The sequence below is a fragment of the Bos grunniens genome, chromosome 7 (assembly GCF_055505025.1).
Source record: "Bos grunniens cultivar Pamir isolate PY7600 chromosome 7, Bosgru_T2T1.0, whole genome shotgun sequence".
NCBI classification, from domain to species: Eukaryota; Metazoa; Chordata; class Mammalia; order Artiodactyla; family Bovidae; genus Bos; species Bos grunniens.
Genome location: NC_141171.1, coordinates 61,290,269 through 61,310,685, shown reverse-complemented (window position 1 = coordinate 61,310,685; position 20,417 = coordinate 61,290,269). Strand labels below are relative to the sequence as shown.

General features: G+C 40.3%; 1 protein-coding gene across 6 annotated transcripts in view; it reads right to left on the bottom strand.

Annotated features, from left to right (window-relative positions):
- Positions 1-20,417, bottom strand: part of HMGXB3 (HMG-box containing 3) — a 60,783-nt gene that overhangs the window by 7,633 nt on the left and 32,733 nt on the right. For all 6 annotated transcript variants that reach the window (XM_086412404.1, XM_086412405.1, XM_086412408.1 and 3 more), the window contains 3 exons: positions 19,918-20,045; positions 4,031-4,162; positions 2,922-3,106 (listed from right to left, as the gene is read on the bottom strand). In XM_086412404.1, coding sequence (XP_086268530.1) covers positions 2,922-3,106; positions 4,031-4,162; positions 19,918-20,045 — 445 coding nt within the window. The remainder of the gene's footprint in view (positions 1-2,921; positions 3,107-4,030; positions 4,163-19,917; positions 20,046-20,417) is intronic.

The following is a 20,417-nucleotide window of genomic DNA, read 5'->3' as shown; positions in this document are numbered from 1 at the left end:
AAGGGGAGGGGTCAACTCCACAATCGCCTCATGGACAACTGCATATTTGTTTTGTTTTATACTTTCCTGTTTTAGCTCACAGACTCTAGAACACCCCCATCCCATTCTCCTCATATACACTATCCAACTTTGCATCCCACACACAAAAAGGAGAAAACTAAGTCCTGGTCTCTAGAAAGAAACAGCCAGAAACCCCGAAAAGAAGAGACACGCATGTGGCAAGTGAAGGCAGAGCTACTCCATTCCATGAGGAAAGAGCTTTGGTCGGGACAGGGCAGGTGCCGAGGAGGACGAGGACACATGAGCTTTGCAGGAAGGTGGGATTCTCTCTACTCTGGAGAGCAAAAAGCCAAGTAGTCTGTGACCAGATGTGCTTCCAAAACTGGAGCTCAGGGTCCCAGGAGGTGCTGGTGAATATGGCTGTGCTTAAGAGCTCAGACTCTACAGTTAAGGAGCCAGATCAAGGCCAGGTCTCAGCACCACCCCTTCCCAGCTGGATGAGCTTGGAAGGGCTTCAGTCCCTTCATCTACAAAAATCTCACCAGGCTGAGCTATCAGTCAGAAAGTAAAGCACTGAGTACAGAGTAAGAACCTGACATATGTGATAAAATGCTCAACAAATCACGGCTGCATTACTGTTAACATTTACACAGACAAGCAGATTTGAATGAGTCTGGAAAGAGCTGTTTTGGCGACAGTAACACAAAAGCAGTTCATTTTACCTACAAGGAACACTCAGAAGGCTCCAGTAGGATTATATCAGTTTTCATCTATCTCATTACGCACCACCCCCCTTAAAACAGAACTATTTCAGCAGTATACATACTTTTTTTTTTTAATTGAGAAAAAGAATAATATGCATTAAATCACTAATACACTGAGCTGGTCAAGCCAAAACACACCAGAGCTTTTCTTCAGAGGTCCTGAACCATGCCCAGTGGAGTGAGCTACACATCTAGTGCATAAAGACTCACATGGCAGAGTTCAGAAGTGAAAAGCCTGCACCCACTTGTGACTACCAGCACACTCACTGGGCACCCCAAACCTGTGCAGGCAGACCAGCCCTCTCAGCATGATGATAGGGAAACTGTTCATCTGCGGGATTTTTAAAAAAAATTCCCAACACCAGGTTAAAGAATTTTCTCTATTAGTCTCAATTTGCAACAAGTTTTACCACAAATGGGTGCTGAATAAAAATGAAAGCCTTTTTAAGACACCCAATGAAATAATCATATGAGTTTTCTCCTCTAAACTGTTAAGTATTCAAATACATTAGTATATTTTTAATGTTGACATAATCCTCCTTTCCTGGGATAAACTTAAGTCATGATTTTACTTTACATGTTGTTAGATTTGTACTCATTACTCTATCCATTATTAGATTTGCTATTATCTTATTCAGGACTTTGATATCGATATTCATGTGTACCATCAGCCCAAACTTTCATCTGATAATAAATGTTTGGTTTTGTTTTCAGTTATATGGCCGTATGTCTTACGGAAATAAATCCACTTTTGCAATTCTTCTATGACTGGAATCTTATTTCTTGGATATTTGTTAAAATTAATATATTAAGTCATTTGAATTTGTTGTTATCTTTGCGTGACATTTTTCAGTTAAGAACCTAAGTCAGGTCTTCCCTAGTGGCTCAGTGGTAAAAAAAAAATTTGCCTGCCTGCCAATGCAGGGGAGACAGGTTCAATCTATGATCTGGGAAGATTCCACATGCTGCAGAGTAACTAAGCCCGTGTGCCACAGCTACTGAGCCTGTGCTCTAGGGCCCGGGAGCTGCAACCACTGAGCTCACATGCCCTAGAGCCCATGCTCTGCAACAAGAGATGTGACCTGTCCTCAGTCACTCAGTCATGTCCGACTCTCTGCAACCCCATGGGCTGTAGTCCACTAGGCTCCTCTGTCCATGGGACTGTCTGGGCAAGAATACTGGAGTGGGTTGCCATTCCCTTCTCCAAGGGATCTTCTCTACCTAGGAACTGAACCTGCATCTCCTGAGTCACTTGCCCTGCAGGTAGATTCTTTACCACTAAGCCACCGGGGAAGCCCACAAGAGAAGTCACTGCACCACAACCAAAGAGCAGCCCCTGCCCGCCGCACTAGAGAAAGAGCCTGCACAGTAACAAAGACCTAGCACAGCCAAACGAAACACAAGTATACATACACATATTCAGACAGGCCGCTCTTTCTCAAAACCCTTCGTTGGCTCTCCATTTCACTCAGCAAAAGTCCGTACAACGGCCTGGGCCGCCCAAAGCCTCTCAAATCTCACATATCCTACCTCTCTCTCCCCTGCTCACAAAGAGCCAGCCACATCAGCCTCCTTCCTCAACTATGGCCAGCAATCCACCTCCAACTCCGTTCTTGCTGCTCCCTCTGCCTGAAAGTTTCCCCTGCTGAAATCTACAGGGGCTTCAGAGCTCTATTCTGATGCCCCTCTATCAGAGAGGACTTCCCCGACCACCCTCTTTATAGAGGCAAGAACCCCTTCTTCCTGCCACACTGCTCTCATCTCCTACCGTGCCTTATTGTTACTATGCTACTTTTAATATATATATATAAATAGTATATTAACATAATATACACAATTATTAATGTTTGTTTCCTATCTGTGTTCTCAAATCAGCAAGTGAGCTCCATGAGCACAGAAACTCCACGGGTTTAACTGCCATTTCCCAAATGTCTAGAAAGTGCACCTAGTTCATGTTTAATAAATTAGTTGAATAAGTTGCAAATGCCTCCATTTCCATCTAGCCTTTCTTAGATGAAAACCTGGGCAGTGGCAGGAAAAGGCTCATCGCCTTACTCAGGAAAGAGCCAGAGCTCTGCTCCGGGGACCTCATGCAGGAATGGCTGCGTAAGTGTGAGGAGACTCTAACAGTGGCCTGTGCGGTCAAGGAGCACTCACTTCCACACTCTTTAGTGCCAGCACATTGTTCTCACTCCTCTGGGCAACTTCCACTTTGGGGGCCACTCCACAGATGCCACAGATCATGTCATTGTAGTCTCGGACAGTGAGGCACTCGAAAGCCCAATAGCCATTGCACAGCAGCTCCTGCAACTGGCTCAGCTCCTCCGAGGTAAGAGTCTTCTCTGGAAGGAAAGCAAGAGCTCTGAGAAGTTCACAGAAAAAGATCTGGAGGCCACGGGGGATGAGCAATGGCCAGGAAGAATAGCAATTCTGTAAGAATGCTTCTCTCCTAAGAACATCTAAGAGGTGGTGTATTAACCACTGGAGTGTCAAGCACCTGGGCCTTTAGGTGTTCAGGTAGCAACTCAAAGGGCAATTGCCATCAGAGTACTGATGGGTGTACCCAGCACCCACTGGGACCCAGACACTGTGCTGAAAGCTTTGAATACATTCTGTCATTTAACTTACATCTTTATGAACCAAGAGCAGTTATTATTTTCACTGTGTAACTTAAAAAAAACTGAGATATAAAGAATAACTCACTGAAATCCACATTGCCACTAAGTAGCAGAGGCCAGAGTCAAACACAGACCATCTGACCCTAGGACCTTTGCTCTACTCCATCTCACCTCATAGCAAGGAAGGGACAGGGGGCTGGATTCTATAGGAATGAATGGAGAAAGGTAAACAGAAAGAAATGAGGGAAGCAAGGGGAAAAATCATTTCTAATAATAAAGACTATGGTGCCCATGCTCAGGTCTCAGTGTCAGCTTTGGAAATGGGGGCAGATCTCCAGAAGCTGTGTATTCAGAGTGAACTTGATTAGCATATACTAAGGCCAAGTCTACCTATGACCAAAGAATGAGCTTCTATAAAGTCTATTCAGTCTTGTGCTGAAAGCTGCTGGACCCGTGGGAAGATTCATGTTTTCCAAAGTCAATTCAGCATTTGTAAAACTCAAGAGGAGGGCTATGTTAGGAAGTCAGTGTCTCCTTTTCAAAATATCAGACTCTCCTCCAGGTAATTTTTTCAACAAAAGTCCATCACTGAAAATTCCCAGGGAGTCTAGGACTAACCTTGGGAAAAGGGAGGAAGCCAACCTTTACCTGTCTGCTCCTGCACTGACTTCAGAAGAGTGCTGATGGACACTCTGGGGTCCTCTCCCAGCTTGATCTGGTTTCGGATTGCAAAAAGCAAGTCCAGGCTCACTAGCAGCTTATTTCCCACATTAAAGAGACCTGCAGATTAAAAAGTGGGAACAGAGAAATTCACTGTTAACAACATCCACAATGGCAAAAAAATGGAAACTAACTAGGTGCCCATCAATGGGGAACATTAAAAAAATAAACCACGGTACATTCATAAAATGCAAAACTAGAGGTCACCTGCAAGTTGGTAACCTACAAGCAGCTGTGAAGGAAACTGTTTAACTGGATTCTATTGTACCCGGAGCACCACATGCAGTTCGCAGCATGCAGGGGCTGCTCAGAAACACTGTTTGGAAGATGGCAGAGTAGAAAGACGTGGGCCCACCTCTTCTTATGAAGACACCAAAATCCCAACTGACTGCCAAAAAACCATCAACAAACAAACGCTGAAACCTACCAAAAAAGACATCCAACATCCAAAGACAAAGTAGAAGTCACAACAAGATGGGAGAGGGGAGCAATTACTATGAAATCAAATCCCAAACCCATCAGGAGGTCGACCCACAATGGAAAATAATTGTATCACAGAGGTTCTCCCACAGGAATGAAGTACTGAGCCCCACGTCAGGCTCTCCAGCCTGGCGGTCTGGCAATGAGAGGAGCAGCCCCAGGAGCACCTGGCTTTGAAGGCAGTGGGGATTGATGGCAGGGATTCCACAGCAGTGGGGGAAACAGAAACCATTCTTATAGGGCTCACACAAGGTCCTGTGTGCATTAGGACCAGGGGAAAAAGTAGTGACCTTGTAAGATACTAGAGGGGCTTCCCTGGTGGCTCAGACAGTAAAGAATCTGACTGCAATGCTAGAGACCCGGGTTTGATCCCTGGTTCGGGAAGATACCCTGGAGAAGGGAATGGCTACCCACTCCAATATTCTTGCCTGACAAAATCCCATGGACAGAGCCACCTGGTGGTCCACAGTCAAGGCTGTGTATTGTTTCCCTGCTTATTTAACTTATATGCAGAGTGCATCATATGTACGTACTCTGCCCAGCCTGAAATGCCAGGCTGGATGAAGCACAAGCTGAAATCAAGATTGCCAGGAGAAATATCAATAACCTCAGATATGCAGATGATACCACTCTTATGGCAGAAAGCAAAGAGGAACTAAAGAGCCTCTTGATGAAACTGAAAGAGGAGAGTGAAAATGCTGGCTTAAAACTCAACATTCAAGATGAAGATCATGGCATCTGGTTCCATCAGTTCATGGCAAATAGATGGGGAAAAGCAAAAACAGCAACAGATTTCATTTTTGTGGGCTGCAAAATCACTGTGGATGGTGATGGCAGGCACAAAATTAAAAGATGCTTGTTCCTTAGAAGAAAAGTGTCAAACCTAGACAGCATATTAAAAAGCAGATACATCACTTTGCCAACAAAGGTTCACATAGTCAAAGCTATGGTTTTTCCAATAGTCATGTATGGATGCAAGAGTTGGACTATAAAGAAAGCTGAGTGCTGAAGAATTGATACTTTCGAACTGTGGTGCTGGAGAAGACTCTTGAGAGAGTCCCCTGGACAGCAAGGAGATTGAACCAGTCAATCCTAAAGGAAATCAATCCTGATACTCACTGGAAGGACTAATGCTGAAGCTCTAATACTTTGGCCACCTGATGCAAAGAGCTGACACAATAGAAAAGACCCTTACGCTGGGAAAGACTGAGGGCAGGAGGAGAAGGGTGTGATAGAGGATGAGATGGATGGATGACATCACTGATTCAACGGACATGAGTTTGAGCAAACTCAGGGAGATAGTGAAGGACACAGAAGTCTGTGGTGCTGCATTTCATGGGGGTTGCAGAGAGTCGGACACAACTTAGCAACCAAACAACAACATGACCCAGCAGTCCCAGTCCTCAGCATATTGTTGTTATAGCGAAGAGGCTCTTTAGTTCCTCTTCACTTTCTGCCATAAAGGTGGTGTCATTTGCGTATCTGACATTATTGCTATTTTTCCCAGCAATCTTGATCCCAGCTTCTGATTCATCCGGCCCAGCATTTCACATAATATGCTCTGCATATAAGTTCAACAACAACAATATACCTAGGCATAACACTTGGAGAAAACCATGGTTCAAAAGGATACGTGCACTTCAATGTTCACTGCAGCACTGTTTACAGCAGCCAAGACATGGAAGCAATCTAAATGTACATCAACAGATGAATGAATAAGATGTGGTACATATATATAATGTTCATTAAAAAGAACGAACGAGGACTTTCTTGGTGGTCCAGTGGTTGAGACTTTGTTTGTCAATACAGGAGACACAAGTTTAATCTCTGGTCTGAGAAGATTCCACATGCCACAGGGCAACTAAGCCCTCGTGCCACAACCACTGAAGCCTGCGTGCCCTAGAGACCACGCCCCGCAACAAGAGAAGCCACCATGATGAGATGCCCGAGCACAACAAAAAGTGGCACCACTCACTGCAACTAGAGAGAGCCCACATGCAGTAACGAAGACCCAGTGCAGCCAAAAACAAAAAACAAAATATGCCATTTGCAGCAACATGCATGGACCTGAAGATTATCATGTATGTGAAGTAAGCCAGACAAAAAAAGGTAAATATCAAGACATTGCTTATATGTGGAATTAAAAAAATGTTAAAAATGAACTTATTTATTAATACAAAACAGAAAGAGAATCAGAGACTTAGAAAACAAACTTGTGGTTATTACCAAAGAGGAAAGGAGTGAGGGGAGGGATAAATAGGGAGTGTGGGATTGATATATATACACTACTATATTTAAAATACCTAACCAGGGACTTCCCTGGTGGCCCAGTGGTTAAGAATCTGCCTTGCAATGCTGGGGCCATGAGTTCAAGCCCTGCTTGGGGAACTAAGATCCAACATGTCATGCAACAACTAAGCCCAAGTGCCACAACTACAGTCCATATGTCACAGTGAAAGATCCCACCCAGAACAATGACGATGCCACAGGCCACAAGTAAGACTCAACACAGCCAAGAAATAAACATTTTTGAAAAAATAAAATAGATAACCAATATGCACCTACTGACAGCACAGGGAACTCTGCTCAATACGCATGATAACCTAAATGGAAAAAGAACTGTACATGCCAATGCGTAACTGACTCACTCTGCTGTACACCTGGAACTAACACATTTTTAATGAACTATTTGTTGTTGTTTAGTTGCTGAGCCATGCCCAACTCTCCCGATCCACAGTCTGTAGCCCGCCAGGCTCCTCTGCCCATGGGATTTCCCAGGCAAGAATACTGGAGTGGGTTGCCATTTCCTTCTCCAGACAATCTTCCAGACCCAGGTATGGAACCTGTGCCTCCTGCATTGACAAACTATATTCCAATATAAAATAAAAACTAAGAACAAACAAACAAGAAATCATTACGAATAATAAAGTAAGTTTAAATGCTGTGACATGAAGTTTTCCACAATACACTGTTATATGAAAAGAACAACTAATAAAACACATATCACAGGTTTTTTTCCTTTTTAATAAAAAATGAAATATCGCCTTACCACCCAATTCAGTCCTTATCACCAAAAGGATTACCATTCCTCCACCTCTCACAGTTAGTTATACCATGAGGCAAGGCCAGGAGCACCCTTTCGCCCAGGGATGTATAGGGAATATGAAAAAGGCTAATAACATCACCCCTATGTCAAATCCTGGGATCAAAGACCCAGAAAAATTTAAATGTAACTAATTTAAGATGAATAAGAGAGGGTGGTTTTACATGTGCACAAAATGAACAAAAGCAAATTTTGGCATACAATTCCCAATAACAAATGGTATAGAGGAGTGGGGAAGACCTTTTTAAACATGATACCAAATGCTGAGACCACAAATTAGAGGGTCCAAGTTCTGATCACATAAAAACTTAAACAAGGGGAAAAAAAAAAACATTACACACACAAAAATCCAACTCTCATGTCCAAAAAAATCAAATTTAAAAGACAACTAATAAACTGATGAAAAACTCCATCAACAAAACAACCCCAAAGAATGAAAATGTTTACAAAAGAAATTCATAAAAGATTGAAAAACACAGAAAACATATAATCTTCCCAGCTGTCAAAGAAATACAAGAGGACAGTGATCAAGATGGTGGAACAGCAGGGCATGGAGCTCACCTCCTCCTACAAATAATAAAAAATACATCTACAAATGGAACAATTCACGAAGAACATCTAAACACTGCAGATTGGAGACTTCCGAAAGGGCAAGAAAATCTCCATATAACCAGGGAAAAGGGGGGGGGGCGGTGGTGGAGGGCGGTGGTTGGGGAAAGGAGGGAAATCAGGATGTGACCTGTGTCCCAGGGAGGGAGGGAGATGTGAGAGGGGAAAGGTTCCTGCACCTTGTGAAGTCCCAGCACTGGTGGGGAAACCAGCCTGGAACCAGGAGGAGTTTAGATGCCTCAGGGGGAGGAGGGGGGAAGCACAGCAGTCAGTGTGAGGAAGGCAAATCGGAGACTGACTTTGCACAGGTGGTCAGTATGGCCTCCCTGTACTCTCCTGCCTGAGATGCTAATCCACCTGTGCAGGCAGTGGGGGGGTGCTGAAGATCGAACTTCAGAGACCACATCTGGGAAGACGACTGGGGTTGGCTGCATGGAGACAGTCTGAAGGGGCTGGAGTATGGTAACTGACTGTGTACGTGAAAGAAGCCTGGGCCTCCCAGTGGGGCGAGAGACCACTGTTGGGGGTTACACAAGGAGAGGGGCAGGAGCACCACAGGGGCGCTTCTTTTCCCACACATGCTCTCAGACAACAGGACATTCTATACAAGCTCCAGGAGCCAGCATGAGCTGCCGCTGCCATCACAAGCTCCAGAGGTATGCAGGCCACCCCTACTGCTAAGACATGCATGAGCAGGCAGCAATCACTGCCCCCACTGGCATGTGGCCCCAGGAGCACACGTAGGCCACTATAACTTCATACTCCCTATCATAAGGATGACAGCCAGCATGGGCTAAGGAAAGAGGTAACAAGCATCCAAACTAAAAGCAACAAAAATATTAAACCCATACAGGCTTATACAAGGATGCTCCCACATGTAGTATTCCAAGACTATGGTAGATAATTGTTTTTCCTAAACTCATACAGTAAGAGAAATATAAGTAAAATGAACAAGCACAGGAACCATTCCCAGTTAAAAGACCAAGAGAATTCCCTTGAAGGAACAAACAACAAAAGATGCTTTCAATCTGAAATTGAATTCAAAAAAGAAGTAATAAAAATTCTGAAAGAATTAACAGAAAGGCCATAGACAGAAACACAGATTACTGTAAAAAGGAGCTAGAAACTATAAGGAGTAGCCAAGAAAAGTTGGAAACTCATTTGCTGAGACAAAAGGTGAGCTAAAGGCAATGAACAGCAGAATGAATAATGCAGAAGAATGAGTAAGTGATCTGGAAGACAGAATAATGGAAATCATCCAGTCAGAACAGGAGACAGAAGGTGAAATAAATATATGAAAGCAATATATGAGACCTATGGGATAATCTAAAGCATGCTAATCTATGCCTAATAGGGATTCCAGAAGGAAAAAGATCAAAAATGTATTTGAATAAATTATGGTTAAAAACTTCCCAAACCTAAAGAAAGAAACAGACAACCAGATACAAGAAGCAGAAGGTCCCAAACAAGATGAACTGAAACACACCTATGCCAAGACAATAAAAATGGCAGGGAGGGAAGGGACACGGGTGTACCTATGGCTGATTCTTGTTGATGTTTGACAGAAAACAACAAAATTCTGTAAAGCAATTATCTTTCAATTGAAAAAGTGGGGGGGGGGGGTGGGGAAAAGGCAAAGGTTAGTGGATTCTAAAGGCAGCAAGAAAGCAACCAAGTTAATCCCAATGGAATCCTCCCCATAAGGCTACCGGCAGGCTTCTTTAGAGGAACTCTGAAGGTCAGAAGGGAGTGGCAAGATACATGCAAAGCAACCTAGAATATAAAACCCAGCAACATTATATCTTAGAAAATAAACAAGAAGATGTAAAATAAAATGTGGGGGAGAGGAGTAAAAACATTTAGATTCTCTCTTTTTTTAAAAGAATGTATTTGAGACAATATGACTATCAGTCTAAAGCAAGTAGATATAGGAAGGGGTTAATATACTTGAAAAACAGGGTAACCACAGATCAAAAGCATACAAAAGACTCACAAAAAACAGAGAACACAAGCATAAGATAAAAGGAAATCATCAAGCCACAAAAAATATGATAAAAAAGAACAAAGAAGAAACATAGAGCCAATAGGAAAACAGGGTTTAAAATGGCAATAAATACATATTTTATCAATAATTACCTTAAGTGTCAATGAACTAAATGCTTCAATCAAAACACAAAGTGGTAGACTGGATGAAAAAACAAGAGCCTACAACATACTGCCTATAAGACCCACTTTAGGGCAAAGCACATACACAGATTTAATGTTAAAGGATGGGAAAAGATATTTCATGCACACAGAAATGGCAAGAAAGCAGGGAGTCACATACTCTTACCAGATAAAACAGGCTTTGAAACAAAGGCCATAAAGAAAGCTAGACCTTATATAATGATAAAAAGGGTCATACAAGAAGAAGATATTACATCCATTAACATATAAGAACCCTCTAAAGGAGCATCTAATTACATAAAGCAAACATTAACAGACATAAAAGGAGAAACTTATAGGAATACAATAATAGCACAAAACTTTTAACACCTCATTCACATTAATGGACAGATGTTCTGGACAGAAAATCAGTAAGACAACAGAGATCCAAAATGATACAACAATTAAGACTCTATTCCAGGATATTACATTTAAAAAAAAAAACCAAGAATACACATTCTTTTTACGTGTACATGGAACATTCTCCAGGACTGACCACATACTAGGGCACAAAACAAACCTCAACAAATTTAAGAGTATAAAAATTACTTCAAACAATCTTCTCTTCTCTAATCTACAATAGAATGAAACTAGAAAGCAACCACAGGAAAACAAATGAGAAAAAAAATTACATGGAGAATGAAAGCATTTTATTAAAAACAATGGATCAATAAGTAAATCAAAAAGGGAAATTAAAAATACCTTGAGACAAGCAACAATGAAAACACAATCATAGAAAATCTATAGGATGGAGCAAAAAAAAGTTCTTAGAGCTAGGAAAGCTCACAGCTATATAGCCCTTCCTCAAAAAACAAGAAAAATCTTAAATAAGCAACCTAAATTAGCACCTAAAAGACTTAGAAAAAGAACAAGCAAAGCCTAAACTCAGCAGAAGGAAGGAAGTAATAAAAGATGAGAGAAGAAATAAAACAGAGATTAAATAATAGAATGAAATCAGTAAAACCAAGTGCTGGTTCTTTGAAAGGGTAAACAAAGTTGCCAAACTTCTGGCCAGGCTCACCAAGAGAAAGAACCCAGATAAACAAAATAAGAAATGAAGAAGAAGAAACAGCAACTGATACTGCTGAAATACAAAACCACAACAGAATCCTACAAACAATTATATACCAACAAATTTGACAAACTAGAAGCAATGAACAAATTTCTAGAAACACACAGCTCACCAAAACTGAATCAAGAAGAAATCCATAATTTGAACAGACTGATTACTAGAACTGAAATAGAATATGAAGGGAAAAAAACAAAACAAAAACAAAAAACTAACTACAAACTAAAGTCCAGGATCAGACGGCTCCACAGGCAAACAATACCAAACACATAAAGAAGAACTTTTACTGACCCTTCTCAAACTCTTCCAAAATACTGAAGCAGAGGCAACACTCCCAGAGATACTATGTGAAGCCACCACCACCCTGATACCAAAACCAAACAAAGGTAACGCCAAAAACAGAAAACTGTCCATCAATATCCATGATGAATATAGATGCAACAATTCTCAACAAAAACACTACAAACCAAATCCAGCAATACATAAAAAAGATCATATACCATGACCAAGGGCGTTCATTCCAAATTCACAAGGATGGTTCAATATACACAAATCAATTAATATGCTACACAACATCAACAAAAGAGAAAAAACACATAATCACCTCAATGGATGCAGAAAACACACTTGACAAAATTCAACATCCATTCATGGTTTTTAAAAAAAGACTCTTAACAAAATTCATATAAAGGGAACATATCTTAACATAATAAAACCTATTACGATAAACCCACAAACAATATAATACCCAACAATGAAAAGCTGGAAGCCTTCCCACTAAAATGTGGAACAAGACAAAGAAGCCCACTCTCACCACTTCTATTCAACATAGTATTGAAGTCCTAGCCACAGCAATCAGACAAGAAAAGGGTATCCAAATTGGAAGGGAAGAGGTAAAACTGTCATCACTATATGCAGATGACACGATGCTACACATAGAAAACCCTGAAGACTCCACACAAAAACATTTAGAGTTGATAAATGAATTAAGCAAGGTAGGAGGATACAAGATTAACCCACAGAAATTGGTTGCAGTTCTTTACACTAACAGCGAAGCAGCAGACAGGTAATGTAAAAAAAATAATACCTTTAAAAACTGCACTCCCCAAAAAATAAATAAATAAAATACTTAAGAATACTTTCACCTAAGGAGGTGAAAGACTTTTACACTGAGAATTATAAAATACTAATAAAGGAAACTGAAAAGAAATGGAATGATATCCCATGCTCTTGGGTTGGGAGAATATTATTAAAATGGCAACTATCCAAAGGAATCTACATATTTAATGTGATCCCTGTCAAATTACCCAGGATATTTTTCACTAGAACAAATAATCCTAAGATTTATATGGGACAATGAAAGACCTTGAGGGAAAATAACCAAGCAGGAAGCACAACCCTTTCAGACTTCAGACAATACCCCAAAGCTACAGTAATCAAAACCGTGGTATCAGTACAAAAACAGACATACAGATCAATGGAACAGAATAGAGAGCCCAGAAATAAACCCACACACCTATGGTCAAAGGAGGCAAGGATAAAATGGGAAAAATCTTCAGCCAAGTGGTGTTGGGAAAGTTGGACAGCTGCGTGTAAATCAATGAAGTTAGAACACACTCTCATACCATGCACAAAAATAAACTCAAAATGGCTTGCAGAATTAAATATAAGACATTATAAAACTCCTAGAAGAGATCACAGGCAAAACATTCTCTGACAGAAATTGTACCAGAGTTTTCTTAGGTCAGTTGCCAGGGCAATAAAAATAAAAACAAAAGTAAACAAATGGGATTTAGTCAAATTTACAAGCTTTTGCACAGTAAAGGAAACTACAAACAAAAGGAAAAGACAACCTATGAAACGGGAGAAAATATCTGTGAATGATGTAACCAACAAGGGCTTACTCTCAAAGACATACAAACAGCTCATGTAGCTCAACAACAACAAACCACCCAACTGAAAAATAAGCAGAAGACCTAGACATTTACCAAAGGTGACATGCAGATGGCCAATAGATACATGAAAAGATGCTCAACATCATTAGTAGAGAAAAGCAAATCAAAACTACCAGGAGGTACCACATCAGTCAGAATGGCCATCATTAAAAAGTCTACAGACACAGAATGAAAGATCCAAAAAAAGAAAAAAAAAAAAGGGTTATACACAGTAAAAGCTGGAGACAGTGTGGAGAAAAGGGAAACACTCCCTCCACTGGTGGAATGTAAACTGGTGTAGCCACTATGGAAAACTAAAAAACAGAACTGCCATATAAGCCAGCAATCCCACTCCTGGGCATGTATCCAGAGGAAAACACGGTGTGAAAGAATACACGTACTCCTGCAGCAGCACTGACAACAGCCAAGACATGAGAACAACCGAAACGTCCAACAGAAGGATGGATACACACACACACTCACACACACACACACTCACACACAGAATACTACTCAGCCGTAAAAAAGAACAAAATAATGCCATTTGCAGCAATAAGGATGCGACAAGAGATCATCATACTAAGGGAAGTAGGTCAAAAAGAGAAAGCAAATACCACACGATATCACTTATATGTGTAACCTAAAACAGCACAAACGAACCTACGTACGAAACAGAAACAGCCTCAGACCGAGAGAACTGACTTGTGGGGGAGGGGGTTGGGAAGGGATGGACTGGGAATCTGGGGTTAGTAGATGCAAACTATTACATACAGACTGGATAAGTAACAAGGTCCTAAAGTACAGGAAACTAGATTCAATATCCTGGGATAAACCATAATGCAAAAGAATATAAAAAAGGATATATATATGTGTGTGTATAACTATGTCACTTTGCTGTAGAGCAGAAATTAACATTATAAATCACCTATGCTTTAGTAAAAAGTAAGATTAAAGAAAAGCAGTTTTATAACAGTTTCTACGTATCAAACTGACAAAACTGAAAAAATTACAACGATGCAGAAGGACTTCTGGTTCATGATGGCAGAGTAGAAGGGTGTGCGCTCATCTCCCGGAAGAACACCAGAACTGCAACCAGCTGATAAACCACCACTGACAGGAGGAAGCTGGAACCACCAAAATAAAGAAAAGACACGTCCAAAGACAACGAAGAAGCTGCAATGAGATGGGAGGAGGGGTGCAAACACAATAAAATGCAATCCCATAGCTGCTTGGTGGGTAACCCACAAACTGGAGCACAATAATACCAAACGAAGTTCTCCCACTGTTGTAAAAGTTCTGAATTCCACGTCAGGCTTCCCAGCCTGGGGGTTTGAGAAAGGAACCCCCTGGCAATCTGGCCTTTAAGGCCAGCAGGATTTGATTATAGGACTTCCACAGGACTGGGGGAACCACAGACTCCAGTCTCGGAGGGCACAAACAAAATCTTGCCCACACCAAGACCCAGAGGAAAGGAATAGAGACCCAACGGAAGACTGAATGAAAACTACTTGCTAGAGTTGGAGGGTCTCCTGTGGAGGCATGGGTTGGCAGGGACTCAACACAGGGACAGGGGCACTGGCAACATCAGACCAAGAAGTTCCCCTTTGGCATAAACCCTCTTGAAGTTCACCATTAACCCTACCATAAAGCCTGCAGACCCCAGGGCTGGGTCAAACAACTACCAGGGAGGGAGTGCAACCCCACCCATCAGCAGATAATTAAAGCTTTACTGAGTATGGCCCTGCCCACCAGAGCAAGACCCAGTTTTTCCCATTGCCAGTCCCTCCCTTGAGGAAGTTTATACAAGCCTCTTAGCCTCATCCACCAGAAGGCAGATGGAAGAGCAAAAAGAAGCACAGTCCCACAGCAGCTAAAACAAAAACCATATTACAGAAAGTTAATCATAATAAAAAACAGAAAGTTATGTCCTAGATGAGGAGCTTCCCTTGAAGCTCAATCCATAAAGAATCTGCTGGCAATGCAGGAGACCCTGGTTCAATTCCTGGGTTGGGAAGATCCCCTGGATAAAGGCATGGCAACCCACTCCAGTATTCTTGCCTGGAGAATCCCTGGACAGAGGAGCCTGACAGCTACAGTCCATGAAGTCACGAGAGTCAGACATGACTTAGGGAGGCTTCCCTGATGGCTCAGATAGTTAAAGAATCTGCCTGTAATGCAGGAGACCTGGGTTTGATCCCTGAGTTGGGAAGATAGATCCCCTGGAGAAGGGCATGGCAAACCACTCCAGTATTCTTGCCTGGAGAATCCGCATGGACAGAGAAGCCTGGTGGGCTACAGTCCACGGGGTCACAAAGACTTGGACACGACTGAGTGACTAAGTACATGTCCCAGATGAAGGGACAAGATAAAACTCCAGAAAAACAAGCGGAGATAGGCAACCTTTCAGAAAAAGAATTCAGAATAATGATAGTGAAGATGATCCAAGATCTTGGGAAAATAATGGAGAAGATGCAAGAAATGTTTACCAAAGGTCTAGAAGAACTAAAGAACAAACAGAGATGAATACATACACTAGAAGGAATCAATAGCAGAATAACTGAGGCAGAATAGATAAATGACCCAGAGGACAGAATGGTGGAAATCACTGCCACAGAACAGAATATAGAAAAAAAGAGTGAAAAGCAATGAAGACAGCCTTAGAGACTCTGGAACAACATTAAATGCACCAACATTCACATTATAGGGGTCCCAGAAGGAGAGAGAGAGAAAGGACCTGAGAAAATATTTGAAGAAATAACAGCTGAAAACTTCCCAAACATGGGAAAAGAAATAGTCAATCAATCAAGTCCAGGGCATGATAAACCCAAGAAGGAACAATCAAAATACATACTAATCAAACTGACAAAAGTTAAAGACAAACATAAAATATTAAAAGCGATAAAGGAAAAATGACAAATAACATACAAAGGAACTCCCATCAGGCTATCAGCTGATTTCTCAACAGAAACTCTACGAGCCAGAAGGGAATGGCATGATATATTTAAAGTGATGAAAAGGAAGAACCTACAACCAAGAATACTCTACCCAGCAAGACTCTCCTTCAGATTTGATGGAGAAATCAAAAGCTTTCCATACAAAGCAAAAGTTAAGAGAAGTCAGCACCACCAAACCAGTTTAGTTCAATCACTCAGTCGTGTCCTACTCTTTGCAACCCCATGGACTGCAGCACGCCAGGCTTCCCTGTCCATCACCAACTCCAGGAGCTTGCTCAAACTCACATCTATGGAGTCAGTGATGCCATCCAACCATCTTATCCTCTGTTGTCCCCTTCTCCTGCCTTCAGTCTTTCTCATAAGTATGCATAATGTATATATTTTAGAAAACTTACGAATTTTTGCCTAACTAAAAAATGTATGACATTTTGATTCCACTTGTTTGACTTACCATGAATAGAATGCTATATTTAATTTAAAAAAGTTAATGTGACAATGAAGGTTTACTTTATAGCACAGGGAACTATAGTCAGTATCTTGTAATAACCTATAATGGAAAATAATTTCAAAAATATTATGTGTATATGTATAACTGAATCACCTCGCTGTGTACCTGAAACACTGTAAGTCAACTATATTTCAATAAAATACATATTTAAGGAAAAAACATGCCAAGAAAGAAATTATAATGCTAATCTACTAAAGTTCTTAAAGTTAATGAGTGAGTTTTACAAGGTCATTGAATAAAGTTCAATAGATAAAACCCGATTATGTTTTTATACTAGCACCAAACAGTTAGAAATTGAACCATGTCATTTAACACTGAACAAAATTAAATGCCTAGGTATAAATCTAACAAAATACCTGCAGGACCTATATGCTAAAAACAATGAAACACTGATAAAAAAAAAAAAAAAGAAAACCTAATCAAATAGAAAAATAGACTATATCATGTATTAGAAAGACTCAATATTTTTAAGCATGTCAAACTTCTGCAAGCTGGTCTACAAATTTAACACAATTCCAATTAGAATTCTAGCAGGATTCTGTAAATACTAGCAAGCTGATTCTAAAATTCATATGGGAATGCAAAGAAACAAAAAGAGTTAAAACAATTCAGGAAGAACAAGGTTGGAGAATTTATACTACCCAAACGATAAGAGCTACTAAAAAGCAACAGTATTCAAGACACCTGATACTGGCAAAAGAATAGACAATATAACCAATGAAGCAGAGTGCAGAAATAGACCTAGGTATACATGACTAATTGTTTTTCAATCAAGTAGCAGAGGCAATTCAAAGCAGAAAGGACTACTTTTTAACAAACAGTGGAATAAATGGATGTCCACATGGAAAAAAAAAACCTCAATATGGACCTCACACCTTACATATAAATGAATTCACAATGGGTTACAGACAAATAAAAACCATAAATTATAAAGCTTTTAGCAGAAAACATAGGAAAATATTTATGATCGTCACCTAGATAAAGACAGCAATAACATCAACACAATTGCTAAAACAAAATTTGATGAATTGGTCTTTATCATACTTGAAAATTTTTGCTCTGTCGAAGATTCTGTTAGGAGAATGAGAATATAAGACACAAACCATAATAAAATATCTGCAAATCACTTATCTGACAAAGGATGAACATTCAAAACTCAACAGCAAGAAAACCACCCAGTTCAATGGGCCAAAGATAGAACGGGTACTTCACCAAAGACATACAGATGACAAATAAACCCACAAAAAGATGCTCAACTTCATTAGTCTTAAATTGAGACCACGTTAAGTTATTACTACACACACCTATTAGAATGGCTGAAACACACACACACAAAATAGATAATACCAAGTGCTGACATATGAAGCAAACTGGAATTCTCACCCATCATTAAAGGGAACACAAAATGGCACAAAATAGGTGATCAGTTTGGTGATTTCTCATAAAACTAAACATACATTTACCACATGGCCCAGCAATGTGACTCCTAGGGTATTTACCCAAAATAAAATGAAAATTTACGTTTACACAAAACTCTAGACATGATTGTTTACAGTTATGAATACAACTGTCAAAATTGGTAAAAATCCAAACATTCCTCAAGGAATGAACAGACAATCAAGTGTGGTGTTCCACACAATGCAAAACTATTCAACAATAAAAGGGAAAATCTACTGATACACAGAACCAGATAGATGAACTTCAAAGACATATATATATAGTAAAAGAAGCCAGATTCACAACTATTCACTATAGATTTATATGACGTTCTGGAAAGATAGAAATATATGGAATGAAGAAACTATCAAACGGTTGCCAGAGGTTAGGGGTGAGGGGTTATTAAAAGAGAATGGGGTTATTAAAAGGGACATTAAAAGAGAATGCTTTGGGGATGATGAAACTGTTCTCTATACTGATTGTGGTGACAGTTACAAAACTCAGTGCATTTGTCAGAACTCACAACTGCACAGTAACAAAGTCTGCTGCATGCACATATAGAACATAAGGTTATACATTAAAAAAAGAGAGAGACCCAGGTGCTGCAGGCTGAGACAGAGCAGGGAAACGGCACTCTCACTAGTTGCTGAAGGAGTACAATACAAGTACAATACAAGTACAATACAATACAATCGGTCTGGCAATACAAGACATTAAAAGTATGAACTCAAAATAAGGCACCTTAAGGTTCTGAATACAAGGAGAATAAGAAATACTCCCTAATCTTCAGCACTCAATTCTACATATAAAACTCAGGATTCAAATTCTCAAAATGGTTGGTACATGGTCAGTGTTCAATGAACGACGCTGATGAATAGAAGAAAAGGCTGAATATACAGCAATTCCACTTTGGGGCATTTGCCCAAAGGAAATAATTAAGGCTGTACACAAAGACTTAATTATAAAGAGAACTCTTAAAATGGAACACGGTCATATATTTCTCCTTAAAAACGGTGATGCATTTTGCCACTTGCCAGCATAAGAGAATACCCATGATATATTGCTAAATTTAAAAACACTCCAAAACAACATCCAGCACAATCCCATTTTTGTTCAATAAAAAACTATTAAACCTATAAATCCTACACCTTCTTTTATTCTGTAGGGATGAAAAACACATCTGAAAGACTACAGAATACAATGTTGAATATTAATCTCATAGCAGTAGGATTACTACTGATTTTTAGTTTTTTATTTTTACTTGTCAGCATTTTGTTTTTTCCACAACGAAGATCTGTTATTTTTAAATTAACTTTGTTTAAAGAGCCCTAATAAGAGAGCCCTAACACTTCAGAGATAAATATAATCTTCTGGGGCTGGGCTATCCAGGAGGAAAGATATCCTCTTCCTCAGAAGCCTCATCTGAGAGAAAATCCAATGCTCACAGGACCAGAAGTCTGACCCCCAGAGGCTGTTCTCAAACATGTCCTTTGAGGGTAAAAAGGCTGGCACCCACCTGTATAGATGTCCATGAAGCTGTGCAGGGCCAGACAATGCGGATTCAGACACATCTTCACCTGAGCAGTCACGACCTGCAGCCAACTGGCTGTCAGCAGCCAGCACTCCTGGGGCCCTGCCAGAGAGCTAGTACCAAGAATATTTGGGGAAAAAAAAGAAGGAAAAGCAACTTCTTAATGCAGTTCCTAGGCTCAGGGATCAACAGCAAACTCAAGACTTTAAATGTAGTAGGAAATGAAGGTGCTGCACCTTGTGCTCCAGGGATTTTCTTAGGTGGACGCTCCCCCTTTGTTGGAATTGGGCTTATGGAATCACCCCTAAAGTTAACCTAATTCTGAACTTATTATCTAATTTAACCAACCCTAATAAACTCTGAAATCCAAGCAGTCCAGAAGTAAACTAAATCCTAAGTTGGGGACAGTATCATTTCAATAGAAATAATATATAATCACTATTATTATTATAATTTTATTTTATTTTTGGTGATTGCAAAAGTAA